General features: G+C 33.9%; 1 protein-coding gene across 2 annotated transcripts in view; it reads left to right on the top strand.

The window, feature by feature from the left end:
- The window catches only part of LOC129231810 (FH1/FH2 domain-containing protein 3-like), a gene marked incomplete at its 3' end in the record, with an annotated part of 200,123 nt that overhangs the window by 163,812 nt on the left and 11,280 nt on the right, over positions 1-25,031 (top strand). For both annotated transcript variants that reach the window (XM_054866198.1, XM_054866190.1), the window contains 6 exon segments: positions 8,085-8,143; positions 17,991-18,058; positions 19,709-19,814; positions 20,858-20,952; positions 23,722-23,833; positions 24,192-24,286. In XM_054866198.1, the coding sequence (XP_054722173.1) occupies positions 8,085-8,143; positions 17,991-18,058; positions 19,709-19,814; positions 20,858-20,952; positions 23,722-23,833; positions 24,192-24,286 (535 nt within the window).

The following is a 25,031-nucleotide window of genomic DNA, read 5'->3' as shown; positions in this document are numbered from 1 at the left end:
AAAGATTTGACTACAGATAGAAATGTTAATTTAATTGAAAAAAAAAAGAGCGAAAATCAGCAAGTGGCAAAGTTTAACAAATTAAAATATTGTCCAATAGTATTAACAGATGTTGAAATGATGTTTTCATCTTTGGTTGTGATATTAAATGAGAAAAATAAATGTCTAACTAGAAAAAAACCTTGGTTAGCAAATTGTGGTTTATTGCAATATAAAATGGGCATTCCACTTTTTGAATGAATATACTTCTCGTCTTCAAAACAAAATGCTAATACCAAAGGGCTAATCATTTTTTTTAAGATGCGACAACTTCTGTTTACATTTGTAAAAAAAAAAAAATATATTGGTGCATATTTAAAAATTTTAGTGCACATTTCTGTAAATGTTGTAATGATTTTTAGTTCATCTATAAACCGTATTTTAGTCATGATAACCACATTATCAAATTATTTTTTGACCTGTCGAACGAAGATAAACATTTTATGTTTTGAAACATGAAATGACTTTACGAACCTTCTTTAATGCAATTTTTAGAAGCTGGAAATAATTTTTAAAAATCTAATAAGAACGCTTGCTTTAGCAAAGAAAGTGTCCGTAGTAAAGACTAAAAGGGCAATCGTTTTTTATGATGTTGAGGGTGAAGAATTCTTTTTTCCCGTCACTTAATATATCGGTTTATTCCTCCGCTTACCCACGCGACTGACATCAAATAGAAAAAGAAAACACTCCAATCTCGTCCGTGTCAATTCTCATTCCTCCTCGCTTGGTGACAGTGGCAGTTCTTCCTCGTCGCACACACAAACAAACAAACTGCTGCCATCCCAGAAGCCTTAAAAAGGCGAACTGCATTCACAAAAACTCAGCGTGAGTCTGTCGTCTGCCAGTCTGAATGTGGGGGATGAGAGTGTCTTCTTTTTGGAACATTTATTTATTTATTTATTTTCTGATTGAGTTCTTTCATTTTCCTCACCTTTCTGAGTTTTGTTTCGTTTTTAAGTTATCCGTAGTATGAAGTTTAAATCGGGTCCGTTACGGCGTTCCTCACATTGAGAAGGAATAGCTCCTCATCACGGCAGTTCATCAAAAAACTCATCAGTCTAAGATCCGACTTAGCTACTAAAAGGCAGTCCGACTTAGCTACTAGGACCTACTCTCATCGAGTTTCCTCATAAATCCATATAAATAAAACAGAGGATATCTACGTATGTATGTATGTATGTATGTATGTATGTTCCCTACACAAATCTGCAGCTTTCGCCGGATATCGACCAAATTTGGCAGGAACTTCTACCGCAAAAAAGGGTTGCAGAGAGTGGAGAGGGGGGGGGGGGGGGTTCGAACGCCAAAAAAAGTACCAAACCGTTTCAACTTTGATTCTAGGAACCAGAAAGTGGCATTAAAGGGCTCTTTCTACCCACAATAATTCTCGGATCATCTCGATTTTAGTTTCATTCGAAAGCCCGTGAAAAATATCACCTTAGAGAATTTTTTACCACCAGAACTCAAAGCGGTTAAACTGATCAGGACAATAGTTGTTAGCATTTTAAGTACGGGAAAATCAATTTTAATTGTAAATTTATCGTATGCAGGAGTTCAGTTTTGATAAGAAAAATCTGTAGCTATTTTTTTCCCGAGTGTGAAGAGTAAAATTCTTTCTTTTGTTTCGATGGTTTAAAATTTTTCCTTTTGGGTTATTTTTTCGCGATTTATTAACTTTTTTGTACCATCGGTAGAAGATCGACAAATATTTCCGTAGTATTAATAGACTTGTACTATTCATTTTAATCTAATCGGGACTTTTAGATTTGCCGTTAACGTTGTTTAACAATAGTTGATGTTGATATGGATTTTGAGGACTGACGTCGTTATTCTAGTGGAGACTTTTAAAGAACTTTTTCAAAGGGGAATTTTTTGAAGCAAGTTTTCCAATTCTGAGGGGTGTTCAAAAAGAGAATGATGATGTTAGAATAAATAAATACCCATGTGCTAAAAAGTAAAATAAGAAATAACAACGTCAAAAGGCACATTGTTCTTTTCATCCATAAGCTCATTTCTTTTGCATTTAAAAAGGAGTTCTTTTGAAAGCCAAAACACGTATCTGCAATTTGCTTTTTGACATTGTTATTTCTTATTTTAACCTTGATGTTATTTCGAAAAAAAAATTCTCATTCTGAAAGGGGTATTTGGAACTATTTTCCCTATCCAGACATTTTTAAAGGGACTGTATAATTTGAAAAGTGTGTGAATGAACATGACAAACATATGATTTATTAGTTATGCTTGGAATACTGTGTGCCGTACAAATGAAAATATTTTCTTCGCATTTCTGAGCATGAGTGTGTTAGAGCCCACATACGGAAAATTTTTCCAAGCAAATTTCGTGTGATAAACTTGACTCCAAGCACAAAAGTCTATAACTTTGCAACGCATACGGATTTTTTCCCGTCCGCAATGAAATGCGACTACTTTGCTCTGATCGAATAAGTCATCCCGCGAAGCAACACATTTCATGACTCAAATGTCCCACTCTTCTCGCATTACCGTTAACTTCACGCAGGACCAGCAACGTGTTTCCCATATGCTGTTTCGCGTATGATGTATTCGATGTTGTCACGCAGTCATCAAATCTCTTGCGTCACATTTCTCCGAAACCGTCTTTCCAATTAACTCGATGTTTAGCTTGAGTCGCGGCTCGACCTTCCATACTAACCGTTAGCGGAAGCTATATCCGCGGTTTTACGATACAGTTTGAGGTTTTACCAATAGGAGGCTCCATATTTATGACTCTTTATGTATTTTGCTTCTGTTTCTCTCCGTGGAAACATCTCTTTGGGGATGATGTCACTGAAGAGTTGCATTGTCGTTTTGCTGTTGGACTGCGAAATGTGAGAGCTTTCTGGTACTCAACCATCACTTCCGCATTGCTCTATGAAGATCTTCTTCTTGATATCTTCTTTTTAAGTAGAATTATTCCAAAACACAGGTAGAAATGTGTAATCCATTCTTTTATGAATCGATTTTATTGCATGACATAATATTGTAGAGAAATTGGTCGAAGTAGTGTCACCCGAAGAGCTCTTTGCTGTACGCATTAATGCTTTTTTATGCAATTGTATTTTCAGAAAAGTATAGCAGCTAAAAATTTCCATTGAAAATTACTGAAATATCATTAGAATAAACACTCCATTCACTTCATTTTAATCATAACAAAAAATTTATTACTGAAAAGGAACAAATAGGGGAATACATAAGTAAAATAGTTTCTTTTAAATTGAATAATTAATTTCAAATTGAAGATTTTAAACCGAAGCAAAGAAATATCCACACTACAGCATCTTTTGATATTACATTGTATCCACTCTACATCATCTTTTGATGTTTCATTGTATTCGTATATAAAACTGACATAAATACCCCAGTCTCTTTCATCTTCTTTTCTTTTTAACAAAATATCCCACAGTTTTCATCGAAGAATAACTATATTTTAGTTCAGCGGTTTGAGATGCTAGTGTCTCCAATAGGATGTCAGAATGACATGATTTGATGCTAAATACTTTTAATCTTGAAATAACGTCAAGCAGCATCCCTTCCTCTCATCCGCTTGAAATTACATTAACTAGCACACTCGAATAATCAGTTTAGTTTCGTTCTAGCTCTGTGGTCACGGCAGTTTTTTTTTTTACTCTTTTTGTTACACTTTTGCTCATGTATCATTTTTCGTAGCATGCATTTCTTGCTAACATTTCTTTCTTTTGCATCTGCTTGTAAATTATAGGGTACAAACATCGAGTGTAGTTGAAAAGCATGTCCATCCTCCCACTCTTAACGGACGTTACCTGGTCACGCCCATTAACTCTATCATGTTCTACAGCGCTCAACATCCTGAATGTCACACTGCCCATTGATTGTTCGATATCAGTTCCTGTGAACTGAAACTATTTTCATCATCGGCTTCATGTTCCCATCGATGGCGTGTGTGTGTGATCTGCATAATCAAGATCTCTCTCTGAGTACTCTATTAGGAATTGGGGCTGGCCACGCCCGAATTCTTTTGTCCCAGTGAATCATCCACCCAGCTGATAAACCTCACTTGTTGATCGCTTTTGTGGCTTCTTTTGTGTTCCATTAGGCACGAGTGACGCCCCATATTTTTTTCTTCTTCTTGATATTGAAACCGAGAAGAACTTTTTGATCTCTCGTAGCACGCCGTATTGTGTTTAGCAAAGTTGGAGCATTTATGAAAATTATCCGCTTACTTAGTCCACGGCAAGGGTAGAATATTGAACGCTCTCTTGAAACAGGAAAATTGGTACATAAGCGATAAAATATTAGTAGTTGCATCCAGCATTCGACTGTATTTTTCAATTGATAAGATTTACATTTTTGGCTTAAAGATTCATTTAAAAAAAGGGATGTGTCTTGTGCAACAAAAATAAAATTAAATTATACTCAACATTTGTTTTAATGCTCCGTACAAGTATAAAAAGCATCTAAATAGAAAGGTAATAATCAAATTATTGTAAAATATTTCTCGAAATGGATAATAATCAACACTCTTTCTCTAAGCGATGAGCATTTCTAAAATGAAGATAATTATGATGACAATGAGGCAAGAGAAGGAGAAAACGCTAATGCTGATAGCAATGAGTTGAATGACTGAGATACGTTTTGCAGGTTTCTAAACCGGCAACTTATTGTTGATGATTATTTGTAATTATGTAACTTAAAACATTTCTAAAAGTCATAGAATAACTGCTGAGGTGTGAGATCAAAAATGATTCAAAATTCATTAACAAAATCGAAATTCAACTAATTCCTATGTCAATGTTACGAATAAAAAAATGCCAGGTGGTGCATTAACAACATCTCCGTTCTTCTTTATGCGGGGGGGGGGGGACTCTGTAAAAAAGATATTCTAGGAATTTTGCTTGGTGAAACTACTTTGACGGATAAAACGAATTTTCCCCAGTAACCCACTGTTAAGTTGACGGATTACAATTATGTATATGTAAATATTTTTGCAGTGCCTAATTTTTAAAATTTATTATATTTTTCTGTGTTTCTATTTGGACACTTCACAAAAAATTAGAAGATATAGTAGGAGACGCAAAAGGTTGTGTAATATATTTCTTTCTAACTGCAACATAAAAGATGACTTTTTCTATTATTTGCTAGGCCGTTGTATTTGAGGAAAAGTGGATGACCTGGCACATGGGAAGGGGGGAATTTTTCACCTTTCAGTTACTTCACTCACATGTGTTATTTCAATCTGAAACTTGCATATCATCTCATAATTAAAATTGTGCTTTATTCGGTCTTAATATTTCAAATTTTATACGTGTCTCATTTATGTCAATGTTTTTGCCCGCCTAATGCTAAAACTCTCTCCAAAAGACTGATTCTGTGGCCGGTTCGGATATGTCCAACCTGTTCCATCGAGTCCTATTCTCAAGACCGTTGCACTCCCACATAGAAAAAATTCATCAATTATTACTACTTTTTGGCTGCCATAGCTATCCTACAACGCAATTCGAAAAAGATACAATTCGCATTCAAATTTCAGAAGCGTCTTTCGCTGCAAAAACAAATAAAGTCAACATTTGCTGTTCGATGTTGCAACCGAGTCATTAGTCACCGACCTACAGGGATGCGTCATTTGGAAGCTCTTCTCGGATGAGTTCGTATGCAGATCAGCTCTTGAATATGGATAAGCTGCTAATGGATGCTCCGTTTCGGTTTCTCTTTTGTGGCGCAGTACGTAATTGGCGACGCTTAGTGGCTGCTTATCGTGTTAATTGCTTTTCATTGGTGGCGAAGAGGAGAATCGAGAGTCAGTGCGAGTTAAAGGAAGTGGTTCTGCTGTATGTATGTGAAGGAGGCAATTTGAGATCGTGGGTACACGCCTATAAAAGAATAAAGCATTTAGGCCACACACTGAAATTGAACTGTGTGAAACCAAACTCTTTCCAACATATACTGCCGGGAAATGGCAGTATATGCAGAAATGCGTTTTCGAGATATTTGAAAAAACGCGTTTTGGAATCAATACTAACCATAGGAAAATATCGGAATTAATTTTTTTTTTTTTTTTTTTACATATAGCGAAAACCAAATGAGCAAGCTTGTACAATAAAGCTACCGTACAATAGATGACAATAAAATGAAAAATTTGCAGTTACACGGCAGTATACAAATCGCTGGGTTCCATTTCTTTTAATCAACCAGGAGTCATATTTGCTTTGAAAAATATAGTATTTTTTCCTTACAATTAAATTGCTCAGTAAATAATATTTTTTTTCTCCTTTTTTGAGAAGTTTGTAAGAAGCTATGTTGCTGAAAAACAAACAGTATATATGTGTCAAAATACATTTTTTACTATATAATCCAAAAAAATTTATATTTCTCTTTAAATAGCCAGTCCCCTTAAAAACTCCAAGAAAAAGGCATTCGAACTTAAATCACTTTCTCATTTTAATTAATTTATGATGAAAACAAACCTTTTAAAAAACTCTTACTTCCACAAACAAGTTATTTATCGGTATAAAAGTATTATCTTAGTTGTAAATTTTACCACTTACACCGAAGGTACACTGGAATTAATCCGAAATAAGTGGGATGAAAATTGCTGTGATGATAGATACTCGAAGATTCATTGTATCTCCGAATTTCTTTCGCTAAGTTCCCTTACACTAAAACGGATTCATGTAACTTTGAAACATGTGCATGAAAATTTTGCTTTCGTTTATGTAAAGTTCGCAAATTGCTAGTTATGTTTTATTACTCTTTCGTACAGTTAAAAAAAAAATATCTTCAAAATGCAGGGGTTTTTTCCGCAGAATTGTTCATTTTCTTTTTCTCTCTTTCATTTGCATATGTATGTAGACACGTTTTTTGATGCAGAGGATTTGAAGCGTAATTACTTTCGTTCGAAAAGTCTGAGTCGTTTCAGAAACTTTTGCTCACATATCTACGACACTAAAAGTGTGATATACCAATGGTGAAGGTAACCAACTTTCAATGTCAATGTTTTGTGATTTTTTACAAATCTTACAATCCTGCACCTTTACATCAGTTTTTAACCTCTTATATCATTTCTTTCAATAAAAATCGCTGATAATGAGTTTTTGTATGATCGTAACTGATAGCAGACGAAAATATAAAGAAGTCTTAAAGCTGCCCTGTAAAGTTGCTATTTTTTGACATCGGATACTGGGTACTTTCCTCGGTGATGCGCAACTATCTTTTAAATGAACCGGTTTTAAAGATGAATTTTTGTAATTTAAAGGATGAGGAAAAATATTTCCCACCATTGAGAAGAAATAAAATGGAGGGAGTGAAGACTTTCATTCGTGAAGCAAAGATCTGAAGTCACGTGATAGATTTCAAATCAAAGCATTGGAAGAAATCAGGTTTCTTTCGCTAGCTTCATGCAAAACGTGTCAACCATTCGTTGTTGTTAAGTCACGTGATTTGGGGTTTTGCCTCAGCTTTTTCTAAGCGCTTGCTCCCTCCATTTACTAATTCCTGCTCTAAGGTTCCAACATAGCATTTGCTATTGTTTTCGGTCGAATGAAGAAGTGATAGTAGAAGCAACCAAAGCAATGTGCTCCTTGACGATACGGTTGTCTGCTTGGGTATTGAGAAGACTGGAAAACTGGTGAACGACATAAAACTTTTTCTACATATCATTTCCAAATTCGCATTTTCTCTTTAATTATTTTTTAAATATATTTTATACGTATCAGGCAGTATTGAATAAAGCACAATCAACTCTTCAAAGTAACCTTCGTTTAACTCGAACTCGCCTACTCAGCAAAAAATACGTGAGTGTGGTGAACGTTTAGATAAAACAGCAATTTTTAATACGTAATTCCTTTATCACTTCTCTTAGGTTATTTTTGTGACCTGTTGAAAGTTTTGATGTTAAATGTATTGTTTGTATACGTATATATCAGCATTGCGCTCTGTCGCAATGTTTATTACATCTTCGAATGCACATTTTTAATTACTTCATTTACTTGTTTATTTATTTATTTATTTCAATTTTGAAGCAAATCTTTAATTTTTGTTCTCTTGTGTTGCAGTCGAAAGAATGCCATCATATTGAGGACGCAGCTAACTGTCAGAGTACACGCCATCATCGGTGAGTCCTTCTATGTTCTACTTCTTTTGCTCTCATTTGAGTATTTTCTATAGTTCCATTCGAAATCTCCGAATCTTCCAAAGCAGTTGAGTAATTTTCTATCATTATTCTTTTTAACCTTTGTCAACCGGAATAACTGACGAATTCGCGTTCTGAACTGCATTTTGTAATTAGCATTTCTCGGCGTTGCAAGGTCTACCTCGAAAATAAAAGTTGTGTCAAGTGACTCATGTTCAACAATAGGGAAGTTGCAACCTATTAAATGTTCATATTTTAGCTATTCGATATTGTTAATTGACCCTCAAAACTAAAAAATTTACCATCGCCGAATTTTAAAACACAGTGGTTGATTTTTAATGAATTTTTAAAAATCCACGCGCAAAAGTGCGCTCTTCTGAAACGTCACGAGCCTACGTCACAGGGCGCGAATGGGCAGCCTTCCGCCGAAGATCCCTTGTTTTCGCTATGGACATTTTGAGCGCGCTGATTTTTTTATTTTTTAGAAATTCAATAATCCTTTTGAACACACTATGGAGGCCGGATTCGTTAAAGCACAATCTAAATAATCTTCCTCAAATAATATCAATGATGATATTCGAATATTTCCGAGAGGATGAGAGGTTTAATGTTCCAGAAACGCGAGGAGATAAGCTTTTTACGTTTCGTCTTCGAAGTCGAATGCACGTTCTTCGATTTCTCCCACGACATGGGAACCGGTTCGCTAGCGTTTCTCTCCTATCAGAAGAGCGCATGACGTCACTTCCTATGCCATTTGACGTCACAAGGGCTTGAACTTTAAAAATTAATTAAAAAAAAATACCTATCGTATCGCAAAAGTTTTTTCACCTATGATGTTCATGCATGTTACTCTATCATATAAAAATAAAATTGAAAAATCGAAAACTTCCCTATTCAACAATTTGACTTTTTATTCGGGCGCTAGGTCCCCTAACTTTTATTTAGGGAAATAATCTCCATTGAAAGTTATTACTAACTCAAAAAATTTGACATTTGAGGCAGTGAGAAGCAAAGGGATGTAAGTGGATATTTTCAAGTTTTGAGTAAAACGCGTTAAAAAATAATATCCTAGGTAGGCTTTCATTGATTTTTTTTTCTAAATCATGCTGAACAGCAGCACCTACCAGGGCTACTAGTACTATCTCTTGCCCCCAAGACACAGGAGAGTTTCCCCTACTTTTTGTGCTTGTTATCTCAAAATTTTTAATTTTGCTACTCACATCTCAATGCTTCTCACCGTCTCATTTGTGCTATCGAAACTCACGGAGATAATTCAAAGTTTTAAGGGATCATATAGCAGATGAGACTGGAACTTATCGCCCTTTAAGAAGAATGACAGGCTGTCGAAGTAAAAAAACAAAGTATTTATATTTTTCATTGCTATTCAAAAATAAATACAAATGTTATATCATGATAAGCAAAAACAACTACAAAACCTCAACCAATTTGAAAAACCACAATCTATGCACACATATAATGTTTAACCCTTGTTAACTGCTATATTTTCCCCCAAAAGGTGTCATTGACGGAGAAAGTAAAGTGGTGTAAGTCACAAAACCCTGCTTTCATATTTCTGTGAATATTGGTCGTACTAATGTCAAACTTTTTGTGTTGGAATTATTTTTCAATGGAGATCATTTCCCTAAACATAAGTTATGGGACCTAGAAGCCCGTATAAAAAGTTAAACTTGTTAAACTTTGAATATTTTGACTCATTTTTATTTTTGTTTCAAATTTTCAATGTCTTAACCTTGCATTTGAGTTTGAACATTCTTGCGATCGGAAGTGTGCATGTCAGTCTAGCCCTGAGGTACAGAAACGACAAAGTTATTATTGTCAATAATCCTTCACAGTTAATAATTTTTAGACTTTTTACCGGGACATGAAGTAAACCGGCCGGGAAAACGGGATTTTATCTGCAAACCGGGACGTCTGTCAAACCTGTCGATGAGGCTCTGTGGATTAATCAGGCCCATTATAAGGACGATCAAGCGGGGGGGAGGGGGTCTTGTCAATTTGCATCCCTCTTGGATTTTAGAAACATAGTGAAATTCGGTATTTTTGTACCTATTTTGTTGTTTTTCCCTATAAAAGGTATTGAACACAAGCCCTGGCTCCCCCCCCCCGCCCGGAAATTTTCGAAATGACGGGCCTGAGATTAAGATGAGGTAATGTGAGAAAAATGTTCCTTTAATACCTAGTTACGTATGGAAGGAGGGAGAAGGTGAAGTTTTTCGAGTCTTTTATCACAGTCACGTTTTGGAAACAATGGACGCGATTCCATTTCCGACTAGGCATACCGGAAGCAATAAAGAACACCTGTCACCGAATTCTTCTTATCCTCAGTGGATTTTCGAAAAGTTCATTACAGCGATCGGGGGATGAGTCACCTGTGCTTGTGACCTTGACATTGACCCGTACCCTTGCGAGTGTGACGTCACTCCTGATGACTTCTGCACCGGGGATCAGTGGGAAAATGCTCCTCTCCTCCTCCTATTGTTCGATTTGAGAATACGGAATGCAACTCCTACTGCGGTCCTAGTGATTGCTTATTGCAAAAAAAAAAAAAAAAAAAATGAGTGTTCGAACTCATCTACGGTTGTTATACCTATATTTCTCCCAATACACAATTTAACTCTCTCTCAACTAAGGGACACATGAAATATCCCAAAAGATTTTCCAAGAAAAATATTTTTTCTTCAGTTACATCCTACTAAAATTATGCACAAAATTGGCCATTTTGAAAAAACCAGCAAAACACTCGATTTGAAATGGACACTATTTCAAAAGTATTTGACCTATTTGAATATTTTTTCTTCTAAAAATAAATAAGGACCCTCATCTAGACATCGTTTTTGAAAATTTAGTTAGATTGTTGATAAAGAAAAAAAAATATTTTTGTGGCGAAAAAAACCGATTTTATGATTTTTTTCCTCCATGAAAAACAAGTTCTTTTTTTTTATTAAACATCGATGGCAGTCTAAAGCCCTTATATGATAGTTTCATAGAATATTTTATTATAATCCTTAGATGCTGCAGCCTTGGAAATAATATTTGAAATTTTGAAAATTTTCAAAAATCAACGATTTTTGAAGAAAGATTACTTAAAAAACCCATTTTTAAAAAATCTAAAAATTGGCTAATTTGAACCCCTTTTAATGCTTAACAAGTGGATATACACTGCATCCCATGTTTTTTCCCAGAAAATGTTTTAAGACTTTTTAAAAGTGACCTTATCGACCATGGCATGCATGTAAAATGAAAATGTCTAATAATTTCATTCACTGAAATTCTAATTATATTAGTGCCTAATAGCTACAATAATGGTGTACTTCATCAGCAACAACTAAAATCTTACTGACTTTTAATAATACATATGTAACAAACCGCTTTTGATGACTCAATAAATTAGTCTTTTTGTATGACTCTGTGCATAATTATAGAAGAGCCTTTGGTGACCATCTGACTTCGTTATATAAATATATTTTCCTGGTGATCAGGGCTTAATTGTTATGGTAGCTGAGCTCCCATACTTCCTTGTTTTCTCTCTCAACTTTTTGTACTTTTGACCGAATTCACGCCACTTAAGCATTTAAATAAGTTCGGAAGACTATAGGGCTCCTTTACTTCTTTTGTTAGAAATTGGATCCTTGGCTATATAATAGCTACGTTACAGAAAAATAATTTTTTTCCTTTATCAAAAAACCTAACTAAATGTTCAAAAACAATGTCTAGATGATGTATGGGTCCGTATTTGTTTTTAGAAAAAAGAATTATTCAAATAGGTTAAATACTTTTAAAATATTGTCCATTTCAAATCGAGTGTTTTGCTGGTTTCTTCCAAAAGGGCCGATTTTGTGAAGAATTTTAGTAGGCTGTAACTGAAGAAAAAAAATTTTTCTTGCAAAATCCTTTTGGGATATTTTATATGTCCCTTATTTGTAACTACTGTATTTTTTTTCAAAAACATCGGTGATGGTCATATGAGACTTTTCATACCTGCCTGCCTGAAATGAAATGGAATGACTGAATTGTTTTTTCTTTATTTGTTTTATTAACCACGCAGACTCGAAATTTTACTTCACTTGAAATTTTCTAATGTCATTCAGTCATTCAGTATTAAACTTGGTTTTCCTTTCATTTCTACCTTTAAACTCAGAAAAAAAAAGAAGTGAAAGAGAAAAGCTCAGGTTAAAAAAAATCTTTAATGATTTAATAAATAAATGAATAATTGCATTAAATTTACTGAAACATGACGCCTAACCGTGTGAGAAAGTTAATTTGATTTTTTTCCAGCTAATAGTTTCTTTGATCATAAATGAATATTTCGCTCTCAAAATATGTTTCTTGATTGTTGTTAAAAAGAGATATTTGAAATTACTGTTATTAAGTCAATTCTTGTCACATAGTACTCTTAGTTTTCATTCCAAAGCAATGCGTCTGAGGACTGGATTAGGGGTTGCTCAGTTCTTAGGCTGAAAAAAAAAAAAAAAAAAAAAAACAGATCTGTCTTCAGCAGTGGCGCAGCGAAGGGGGTTTTTAGGGGTCAACTCCCCCCCCCCAAGAGGCATCGGGTTTAACATAAATACAAATTCTAATACAGTGATTCACGCATATGAAAAAGCTGTTTTGATTTAAAAACTTTCAGAAGGTATTTTTGATCAAAAAATCCCTTTCAGAAGGTATTTTCGATTTAAAAAAAAAAAACCCTCCAGAGAGCATTTTTTATCAAAAAAACCCTCCAGAAGGTATTTTTGATTACCTCCCCCCCCCCAAGGTATTTTTGATTTAAAAAAAAACCTCTCTATAAGGTATTTCTGGCTGCGCTAGTGGTCTTCAGGTTTCCTTCCAGCCGGTTGAATCATGTATAGTGTAGAGTTGAGCAATGTCGTTCTTTTTAATGATCCGTTCATCAGAGGACCGTTCATTCCTTTGATCTGTTCATTTAACTCGTTCATTTGAACGACTTCGTTCATTTAAAAAGTTACAAGTGATCTCTGCTCGACTAACTCACGAACATTCTAAATGTTTCATTAGATCAGCAGTATTATTTTGAAGGAAAAATAACTAAAATCATCTAAAAGTAGGAAAATATGGCTATGAAAAATGAATCAAAAAATCTTTATTCAGGTTTATATGTAACAAAGCAATTAAAGTTAATTTTGTTCTCTGTTGCCGAATGGTAGGATATGTTTTCCATTCCAAAAATAGTAGGTACCATTTTAGCACGTCACAAAATTATGTTATTAAATTTTACTGTATAATAAAATAAACTGTTACGGTAGATAATCTTCAAAACTGAACTTACGTGAAATAGTGCACTAATTCTAAATAGAAATGTCATGTATCCAAGCGTAGTATGGTCACGGGTGATAATAAAACAAAAAATAATTTTAAATGTAAACTTTAGGTTATGTTTAAAAAAAAAATCTAAATCATGAAATAAATAACAGAGAGAACTACAAAATAGAAGAAAAAAAAAGAACGAAAGAAAGAGGCTATAATATTAAACACGAGAATAAAGAAATTTTTATTAAAACTGTGTACCTTAAATAACATAAACATAACAAAAATATTATAAGCATAAAACGTCGTCTGCTTTTTATATATAAACCGGCGTTGCCGAAACTGACCGTTTTTGATCCCAAAACAAACATCTGTCAACCATAACGTATACCCAAAAGAATGAGGTGCGGTCCTTCAAATATTTTTTTCCAGCTACAGCAGTGTATACATAGATATACAGGGTGTTCCGTTTTAACCTGCAAGACCTTTATTTTCGCAACCGTTAGTAATTACAATTTCTCGGCGTTGCAAGGTCTACCTCGAAAATAAAAGTTGTATCAAGTGACGCATGTTCAACAATTAGACTGAAATAAAAAAAAGTATTTTCAACATTTCCCTGCCAGCAGAGAGAAAAGAGTAATTTTATGAGTGATAATTTAAATTTAGTCCTCTTTGGATTTACTTTAAAATTGAGTCATTGTTATTAATAAGTGCAGTCATTCCGTGCTGGCGAAAAACCCTCTACGTGAATTTCTTAGCATCAAAAGACCTCTGTCAAATTTGGCAAAGGTCGACGTATACAGGGGATTTTTTTGAGGAACAAATAAATACACACACACACATATAGCCGTTTATAGATACAGGGCCGGATTTGGAAGTGTGGAGGCCCCTAATCTGGGTTCGAAAAGATCAACATATTTTCGAAAATATCGGATATTTGGATATATATCCGAATATTTTCATATATATATGTATATATCCGATATTTTCGACCCGTGAAAGTTAGGATATTTTGTAAAAATTTTATTGTGGGGGCCTCTTTGTTGTGGAGGCCCCGGGGCAGTAGCCCCGCCTGCCCTCCCCTAAATCTGGCCCTGTATAGATATGTATGCAGAGTGCCCCCCCCCTCCTCTACTTTCGCAACCGTTGGTCCTAGATGGATACTTCCAATTGCAGAAATGTTTAAAATCAGTTGCGGAGTAAAGATATTGAATGTTTGAAGCAAAAATAAAAATGAGTCAAAAAATACAAAATTTAACTTTTTATTCGGCCCCTAGGTTCCCTAACTTTTAGGGAAATAATCTCCATTGAAAAATCGTTCCAACAGCAAAAGTTTGACATTATTACGACCAATATTCACCCATCTATGAAACGCAGCGTTTTGTGACTTACACCACTTTACACTCGCCATCAATAACACCTTTTGGGAGGAAATAGAGCGGTTAACAAGGGTTTAAAATTTAAGTGTGCATGCGCTGTGTTTTTTGAAATTGTTCGAGGCTTTCTAGTGCACTTTTGCGTATTATGGCATAATATTTGTATTTGTTTTGGAATAGCAATGAATAATATAAATACTGATTTTATTTACTTCGACAACCTGACATTGCTCTGAAAGGGCGATAAGTTCCAATCTCAGCTTTTGTATGGTCCCTCAAATTTTTAAACTTGAATATCCCCTTAAGTTTTGGTCGCACAAATGTCAAGTTTTTTGTGTCAGTGATAATTTTCAATGAAGATTATTTCTCTAAATGTTACTTTGTAATCGAACTACCCCTACTTTAAAAAAATTTTCAAGCCTAGTTCACATAATGTAACTGTATTAACAATAATATGGGAATTGGCTCATAGAAATAGGATGAAATTTTAAAATTATTTTAGAGAAACTAGATAGAAAAAATAAATTGTCTCTCAGAAATAAACAATAAACTATTTATGGTAAAGAAAGAAAAAAAAAACGCATTAGAGAAATTGGTAGCATTAAAAATAATCATCATGATCATTAATCGACTTTGCCGATTAATCGATAATCAGTAATCGGCCATTTTGCTTATCGGCGATTCCCTAATGTCCATATCGTATATCTGTCTTGGTTCGCTGTTGAAATTGTGAACAAACGAGTTCACTCCTTTATTTGCGCATCCTTTGCAATGCGAATCTCAATTTCGAAGAGTAGTTCCGATATTTTGCCGAGCTAACCACAACCCACTCATTCCTTCTGTAATCTGAAGGAGCCAATTTTCATTTGTTTTTCCAAAACGTGCTCTTTTTGTGCGATTGTTGTTGGGTTGGTGTTGTTGTCGTGGGAGGGAAGTTGTGCGTCTGATTTTGCAATTAAGTCATTCCAGTCGGTAACGGCATGTGCCAAGCCCTTGGGCTGCGAAACTTGAATGCTAAAATGGGCGTCGAAAAGCTTGATTGCTTTGAAATATTATTCGCATGCATAATCTGTTTATGGCAAAGTTTTCTGGAAGCTCTTTATTACTAATTCAGAAGAATGGAGTAAGAGAAATTGTATTAAGTTTATCAGGACTTCTTTAGCTAATCCAGACAAAAATTAGTTTGACTGGCAAACTGAAAATAACCTTCATATTATATAGACGACAGGCGCGGGTTATGGAATAGTCGTGCAATATGGAATAGCCAGGTTTTGGTTTTGTTTGGAGCCGATAAAACTTGATAATATCAAGGGCCCGATTACCCTCTGAAGTTAGGGGGAACTCAATCTCATTTCGGGGTACAAAATTTTGGTTGGCGAATTTTTTTTCAAATCTACCCATATTCAAAGCAAACTTACTGTTGCTTCACATATAATATCCGAAATTGGCCCATTAGAATTTATATTCACGTCTCTTCCCCCCTTCCTTCCCCCGCTGACGCAGAAATTTTTTGTACATTATATACGTTTGCTTTGCCATTCTACAGTTAGTTGTTGAATCATGAGATTGAACTGGAGAAAAAATGTAGAGATTTTTAGAGATTTAATGACAAATATTTACCCTAATAGTTTTTTTCTCTCGTTTTAAAAGTCTTTCTCAAGAGAAAAAAAAGCAATTAAAAACAGCAGTTGCATTTTTAATCAAAGTTTTTAAGTCATTTTTGCCCTCCCCTTCCAGAAATTTTGAGAGGAAGCTTAAGTTTCCCAAGCTTTCCAGCAATCAGGCACTAGTCCTATCATGGAAAAGAGCTCTGTGATATAGTGTAACGGGAGTTGACTAATTGTTGTTGTTGTTGTACAATCAGATAGAGAACAAAGTGTGTTTTGTGATTTACTACTACTAGCAAGTTTTCAAACAGTTAAACCAATTAGTACTCATATTACTTGAACATCGGTATTCATCATTATGAGGATCATGACCCCCCCCCCCAAAAAAAAAAAAAAACCGTCGACACTGTTGTACATCCACATTGTGTTCAAACAGTCTATGAATAAAATCTAAACGATTGCAGTACCTTTTTTAATTGCTTAATTTTTTTTTTAAAGTAAACATTTGAAATACACTCTCATGTACCAAATGCTTTGATTTTAAATAATATAAAGAATTTCTGTAATGAAATTGTGCATTTAAGGTTCACTCACTAGTCAAACTACCCTGAGAAAAGTTTCTTTGAATCTCTAACCTAGTGATTTTTGTTTAAGTGATGCAACCTTTGGAAGTCGTAAACTGAAACATGCGTTGTGATGAGCGGTCACATTTTATGAGCGTTGCCCTCATTTCCAATTGCACGAGTCTTTTGACGAGAGAATCCGACGTCGCCTGTCCGCCACGTGATCTCCTCAAACTTTCTCCACATTTTGTGTTTTTGTATTATTTTATTCTTTCAATTTTTCACTTATGTGAAAGTCGACTGAACAATTCAGTCACGAACTTTATTTTTTACAAGTTATTCAAATGATTTTCTTCTTGATTATTTCCTTTCTTGATAGCCTTTGTACATCTATTAGCAAAAGCATTCGTCAACCACTGCATTTTCTTATATGTGAGAATCTCCCAAGTGCTCGTAAAATGGTTTTAGAAAAATGTTTTAAACATTAAGGCACTTTCAATACTGATAAACCAACTTTTCAAAGTCTTTGAAAGCTCATGTCATTATTACTTAATTACCGTAAAGTTCAGGCCGTTTCTTCTTCCACTTCGTTGTAATTTTCATATGAGGATAGATGCTCATTTAAATCAAGGTGCGTCCCTAATTTCACTTAAAGAAATATTTTACAGTATTTTGTTTGCTTATGAACAAGACATCCTAATCCACACGTGGTCTTTAGCCACACGGTACGAAAAAAGGATATAGATACTGGTAGAAGTTTAATTTTTTATTTCTTCTAACATTCTAACTATAATAAGAAACAAAATTTTTGCAATGCCCAGTTAATTAGCTTTTAGACTGGCATAAAAAAAGAATAGCGGACATTGTAGTGGAGTACCGTCTGGGGTTTACGACAACTTACTTCCACGCAAATGGTTTTTAATCGATGCTCCACCGAAGTCTAATGACTGAAGAAAAATTTAGTTGTTGAAAACACTTTAATTTTTTTTTCTTTCAGAAAAACTACTAAATTCCAGTGGGCGAGAGTTAAGAAGAGCTTTGTTTTCCCTTAAACAAATGTTTCAGGTAAGAACTGCATGAATAGTAAATCCCCATCTTTGCTCCTGCTGTCTAATAGGGTGGTACGAAAAATGCAAAACAATTATAATTATTATTACTTTTTTTCTTCATAATTTTGATGTTTTAGTTAGACTGCAAAATTTAGATGATATAAAATTATGCCTTTATTGCTCAACGGTGAGTAATAAATAGTATATCTATTTAGATTTCAAACAATATTCTGACACAATGAAAGAGACGAATGGTCTGTCAATCCGAATTTTTCTACCTGTGCGCCTTCGTTTTCTTCTTTTTTCGCGCCCCCAAACCTAAGCGAATTCGTTCGTTTTTATTTATTTTTTAATTTTTTTATTTTTATTTTTATTTTTTTTTTCATGCTTGAACTTGTGCGCTTTTTACTTTTTGTTTTTCCCCGCCTTCGATCGCTTTTTTTTCTCCTTCTTTTGCACCCTCGAACTTGTGCGCTCTTAGGGAGTCATGATTAGCGCTCTCTTGCGGGACCCAGTCCGCTTCTGGCTATGACTAATAGAAAAACGTAAATTGGGGAGTTCAAATTGATGGTTTATTAGAGGTGAAGAGAAGCGAGAGAAATTATGAAACAATAGCAGCTGCTCAGTACTTATAATTTGCTTTTTTTCTACAAGAAAGCCTACCCAAATTAGTTAAGTTTAAGTATTTGCTTCATTCTCCATTAGCATTTATACCTCTTGGATCATGACAGTTGATAGTTCAAGTTATTTTTTTTTCATTCAACCAAATCTAATACGTATATAGCTATATTGTAATTATTGTAAGCAGATCGCAAGCAATGTTTCAGTAAAAATAATTTAATTATTTTTAAAACCTCGTATTACGTATTTTCGACGAATAGACGTTTTTGGGTCTAATTTATTATTCTAACTTATTCTCGTGATCTTAATCCATAAGCATTTCAAGTATTGAGTAAAAACTTGTATTATCGATTTATTTTTTTATGTCTTGAGCAAAAGTGTCAGAAGGCAATAATTATTTTTTTAAATATTTTCCATTTTATTTGTTTTCTCTATGAAGCCTCTCACCCTTCAAAAATGAGTAAAAGTTAAATTAAATGTTTTGTAAATACTAATATTTATTCTTTTATTTCCCAGTTTCTATTTCGGACTATTTTTTAGAAGAAAGTGTCTTTTCAGGGGTGCTCACAAGGGGGGGGGGATTTTTTAATTTTTTTTGAATTTGTTTATTTAAATTTATTTATTGATTTATTTTTAATTTAAATTACTTTTCATTTATTTTATTTCGTTCTGTATGTATTTAATTTAATTAATTTATTTATTTGTATGTTTGTGTATATATGTCATTAAAAGTCAGAACTTTTCTGATAAATTAATAATAGTAGTAAATAAGAATTAAAAATAAATAAATAATATATTTTTTAAATAAAAATAAATTGAAAAAGAGAGCAAAAAATAAAAAAAGAGGAAAGAGGGTTGAGATTTTTTTTGGGGGGAGGGGGGAATTGGCGCTATTGAACTTGGGGGGGGGGGGGGCACTCCTGTTTCTTTGCGAGGTGAGAAGTAACTTTGCAAAATTCGACTTGAACGTATTTTATTACAACATTTGTAAAATTGCATACTCCATGTACATTAGTTTTAATCACTTCGTTTTCCACACGTGCAGGATGACAAAGACCTTGTGCATGAGTTCGTTCAGAATGACGGTTTGGCCTGCCTCATTAAAGTGGGTTCAGAGGCTGACCAGAATTATCAGAACTATATCCTGAGAGGTAAGTCTTTGCATCTTTTGGTAGAGCTTTGTAAACTTTTATGGGACTACAGGTTTCAAGCAAGATTTATTTCCTATATGTGCACGTTTCCTTTATTAAATAGGGGACTGAGATATCAGTCATGGAATAGATTTATTGATTATGTATCAGTTGAAAATTGTTTATTCATTCCTAAATATTTCGCTTCTAAAAGTTTTCCTCTTTTTAATTCAGCAATTGCCGACAAAATATATTTTCTAACTGTTCAACTTTTTTTAAGCCAACACATGATTCTTTTGACTATCATACTGTCGTGGGCAGGTGAACTGCGGTATCAGCAGAGATGAGTTTTCGAGATACTTAAAGAAAACTCAAAAATAACAATAGGGAAATGTTGGATTTTTTTTCCTCGCTTTTTTTTCAGCTAATATACAGTAGATGGTAAAAGCAGAAATCACTATTAGCATCTGTTTAAGACTTAGGCTTTCCTGTTTATGAAGAAGCTATTCCAGTAGGATAAATGGTAAAATCAATGTTAAGGGAGCATAAAATGGAAATTACAAAAATTACTAAATTCACTACAAAGCAGCAGTCGGTAGTGGCTTCCTTGATGATCGCTACTTAGAGGTGAAAGCACAAACATTTTCTACTTTGAAAAGAGAGGAGTTCGTTTTAACCCTGAAGGAGGTATACGCAATAAATTTATGAGCCTGATATAAAACTTCTAAAGAAATTCTACAGGAAAGGTTCAACACATATGACATTGACCAAACTGTCGGCTTATAAGAGGTACTTTAAACCACGACAGAAAAATTCCCAAATGTCTTGGGATAAAAGTGGATCATTGCAAGTAATCTCTACTCCCGGCATTAAGCCGGTTTATTGCATTTTCTTTGTGAAAACGCCAATTGAGCTTTCAATACGAGATCATAAAGTGTGGGCTAGTTGAGTTTTTTTTTGCCAGTCACCGTCTGAATTCATATTTTCTCTTTTTGCTATTCCTCTAAAAAGGAATTATTAGTTGTTTCGGCTTATTAGAATTGATTTACTTTCTTAATTTATAGCTCTTGGCCAAGTGATGCTGTATGTAGATGGTATGAATGGTGTCATCCAACACATTGAAACAATACAGTGGCTGTACTCTCTCATCTCCTCCAAAGTAAGGTTTCTTTTTTTTTTTCACATCCGTAAAGGAAAAAGAAAGGGTTCTCTAAAATGCGGCAATAATTACTATTATTTCACTTTACTAGTATTTTAATTAAGGAGTAAAAAATGGTTCGCGAATGTGTGGATATATGAAGCATTTCAAATACCTTTCATTCCAAAACTGTACATGTTTGAAAATTCCAGTTGAAAAATTCTTTTGAAATGTACACGTTTTAAATTTTAATTTCAAAGATGAAAAGTTTGTAAAAAAAATGAAAAGGATTTTTTTCCCTGCCGAGAAAAGGAACAACGTTCAAAATACGTGCTATGTGTAATGGAGAACAGGGATGAATGGGGCAGCTGCATTTAAAGTAAAATGTCAGTAGTATATGTTAAAGTAAAATGTAAAGTGCCGAAGTAAAATGTCAAAAATCATTTTAAAGCTGCTGCATCTACTGAAAGCTAAAAAAAATTTTTTTTTTTTTCATTTTATATTGGCATGTTAATGCAGTTGTTCCATTACTCCCGATTCTTCTTTAAGAGTCAAATAAGAGACTATGAATGCACACCAAAAGCTTGTTTGGTTCCTATTTGCTAATTTTTTACCTTTGCATTACAAAAATATATTTTGGAGTAGGAACATGTGTAATTAATAATGATAGCAGAACTTGATTAACCTTATCGGAGGAACAAAGTAGTAAAGTAATCAATTATCCCAAACCTTCACTTCAAGTTCAATAAAATATTTAAATACAAAAAAGAAAAAAAAAAGTGATGTCAAGAGCATGATTTACTTTGGGGTTAAGGTGCATGAGAGGTTAATGGAACTCCCCATGTGGTTAGTAGTAAGTTATAAAGTTATACATTGAGGTTGTTGACGTACTAGATGCGAACGAAATGTATGATAACGAGTGGTGTAATAAGGAATCGATTTTACGTAATCTTTAAATTTCCTTTTTGATGATTTCAGAATTAAACGTCATTCAAGGGAAGAAATATTCTTTAGTTTTTTGAAGATCAAACATATTTTCTAGTCCATATTATTATTGTTTTTAATTTCATGGTAATTAACTATTTTAAGTAGAGCTTAGAAGGGTTAATTTCAAATAAAAATTCTGTCATAAGTGACTCTTAAGTTCTTGATTTAATCACTTTTCTCGAATTTGAGCAAATGAAGGGGATGCGCAAAGAGATTATAAAGTGTAAAACTTTATGTAGACAAGTAATGGGTATACGAAGTAGACACATTTCAGAGATACAGATGGGAAATAATGTTCAGGGTTTATCGATTGTTAGCAGTTATTAGCACATGTAGCTGGATGCAATCATTTATTTGAGTTTTGATCATTCACTGCCAGTTTATAAAAAAAAAAGAAAAGAAAAGAAAAACCAAATACGAAAACAGATTGAATGTCGAACGGATATTATCTTACCAAATATTATTAACTTACAATTACTCTATCGAAAACAGCACAGTATTCAAACTATATCATCTGACGGTCTTTTGGATATGACAGTCCTCACGCGTTCATAAGTTACTGTAGTAGGATTGGTAATGATGTTGACATCTGCCCCTCTCTACTCAACTGAGCTCCTGCCCGGAGCTCCTGCCCCCCCCCCCTTTCCAGTTCTTTTCACAAGACACCCATGAGCGGAGAAGAGGGGTAATCGTTTTCACTGCGTCGACATAACGCGGGCAGTGAAACAAGTTTTACAGAGTTCCAGTACTCATTAGAGTTCATTTACGTGAAAATTTTAGCGGCTGAATTTTTCGCTTTGTTGCTTGATTTCATGACAAAATATAATTGCTTAAAAGAAATATTTCTAAAATCCCAATGATTATAAATGTTCAATGATAAAATAATCGAAGTGATGCAAGTTTTCGAAACTTACTTTGATTTAAGTCAAGTCATTAGTTTTAAAGCGTTTTTAAAAGTTTTTTTTTTTTTTTTCACTATGTCACTGTTCCATTTTTTTTTAAGTTCAAGCACACAAGCTTGCAAGATTTAAAGATATATTAGAGGCAAATATAAGCTATCCTCTCTTTAATCGTTCAATACGCTTATATTATACCCAGTTTACAAGGATAGGTAACAGGTAAATATGTTTTTAAATTCAAAAAGCTTCACCTCAAATTGATTTCAAGTAAAAAGTGACTTGAAAATAAAATGTAGATTTTTTTCAAAATTGTAAACACTATTTCTATAATCATGGTTCGCACTAAAAAGTAGGCAAGGACGGATCCAGAAATGTTTCAAAAGGGGTGGGGGGGAGGCGGTTAATTTTCTAACCTATCTTTTATTACGTATCTCATTACACATTTTCCCCTAACACTACCTGAGATGTCTACAGCGGTGACTTAAATTTTGCAAAATGCCTGGGGTAAGGCCTCAGAATGCCTCCTCCTAACATTGCAAAAGATCATGTAAAATTGTCTTTTTGAAACTTCAATTCGGAAAAACTTCGAGAAGAAAACTTTTAACCCCAGGCCTCTCCTGATCCTCATCAAAATTGACCTACACTGGCGTTTTAGAATTTCAATTCGGAAAAATTGCCGATTCAAGATCCCTTAAGTAGAGGCGATCGCCCCCATTGCCTCTCCCTTTTATCAGTCCTTGAAAGTAGGAAATAAAATAAATGTATGATTTCTTGATTACAACACTCAAAAACTGCAGTTAAATTTTAATACCTTTATATATTTATGTTATTCTAAAGTAGTGTGTACCTTTACTAGTAGGAAATACTAGTCTTTCTACATATTTTTTCCCTCCTTGTTTCATAGTATCGCCTGGTGGTCAAAACAGCGTTGAAACTACTTCTAGTGTTTGTTGAATATTCCGAGTCGAACAGTCAACTCCTGATGAACACCGTTTGCGCAGTCGATTCTGATAAAGGTATTCTCGGAATTATATTTACTAACACGAGTATTAAGGTTAAGAAAATTTAGAGACTATCTATGCTAGAATAACTTATCCTGCATTTATTCTTTTCTTTTTATGCAATTTAGTTTCATTATTGTTTTTTTTTTACATAATAATGTGTTTTTTTTTTTTGCTGTATGTTTCAATCACCCATTCATTTACCTTTTATTTTACTTGTTTACGAATTTAAGGGTAGATAAACAAAGAGATGATACATTTAAGAAATTGGAAAGTCATGTCAAAATCTGTGAATTACATGACATGGTATGAAGGGAAATAAATATTGTCACGCATGCTGTTTTGACGAAATGGTAAAAAGGTTTTGTTGCAGGATCCGTCCCCTGGAGTAACATCATGAACTTGCTAAAAGAAAAAGACTCAGCCGACATGGAGCTCCTGGTATACGCCGTCACCCTCATCAACAAGGTAAGTTGATCAACTGTTCAAACTTCCATAAATCAATCTCTGAAAATCCGTATGTGGTCACGCATTTAATTTACTGTTCTCGGCTCTGAATCATAGATCGATAACTTAACAGGCTTTAGAACAAAAATGATTTTTACCTATATTTTCATAATTTGCTGCTCTGCTATGGCTAAATTTTGTCCAGATTAACTTTTTAGCCAAACCATCTCTTCAATGTAAGATTTTCACTTGCTCGAATTCGTGACATTATTAACCATAAGCATGGTTCATTAGTTTGAACAGAAAAGTATACGTTTATTAGTTAATAAAAGAAAAATATTCTTTTCATGTTGCAGCATTTAAAAACGTACTTATTGCATTAAAAATTATCAATTGAACGTAACCGAATTTGTTTTTTTTTTTAGAAACTGAATCATTTTAGAAATTAGTGTGTGTGTTGGTGTTAAAATGAATTTAATTGAAAGATTTATCAAGTTAGATTAAAATCGTCAGTTTTATTTACTTTTAATTCTGTTCTTCTCATTTTTTTAAGTCGAATGACATTATAAAACGTACTTCTCACTAATTATTGTTTTAGAAAATAAGTATTTGCATAAACACTGCTTAAAAATACTACTGATTATATCGTCGCCTCAGAGCAACGTGGGATATCTTAGTGTTATTTCTGGGATTAGATGTGTTACTGTTGCTCTGAGCTGACGATATATTTGGAGAACTTACAGTGAATGTTTTGTTGTATTCTTTA

Source organism: Uloborus diversus, chromosome 1 (genome assembly GCF_026930045.1).
Source record: "Uloborus diversus isolate 005 chromosome 1, Udiv.v.3.1, whole genome shotgun sequence".
NCBI classification, from domain to species: Eukaryota; Metazoa; Arthropoda; class Arachnida; order Araneae; family Uloboridae; genus Uloborus; species Uloborus diversus.
The sequence above is the reverse complement of the archived record's forward strand: the minus strand, read 5'-3'. Positions and strand labels throughout refer to the sequence as shown.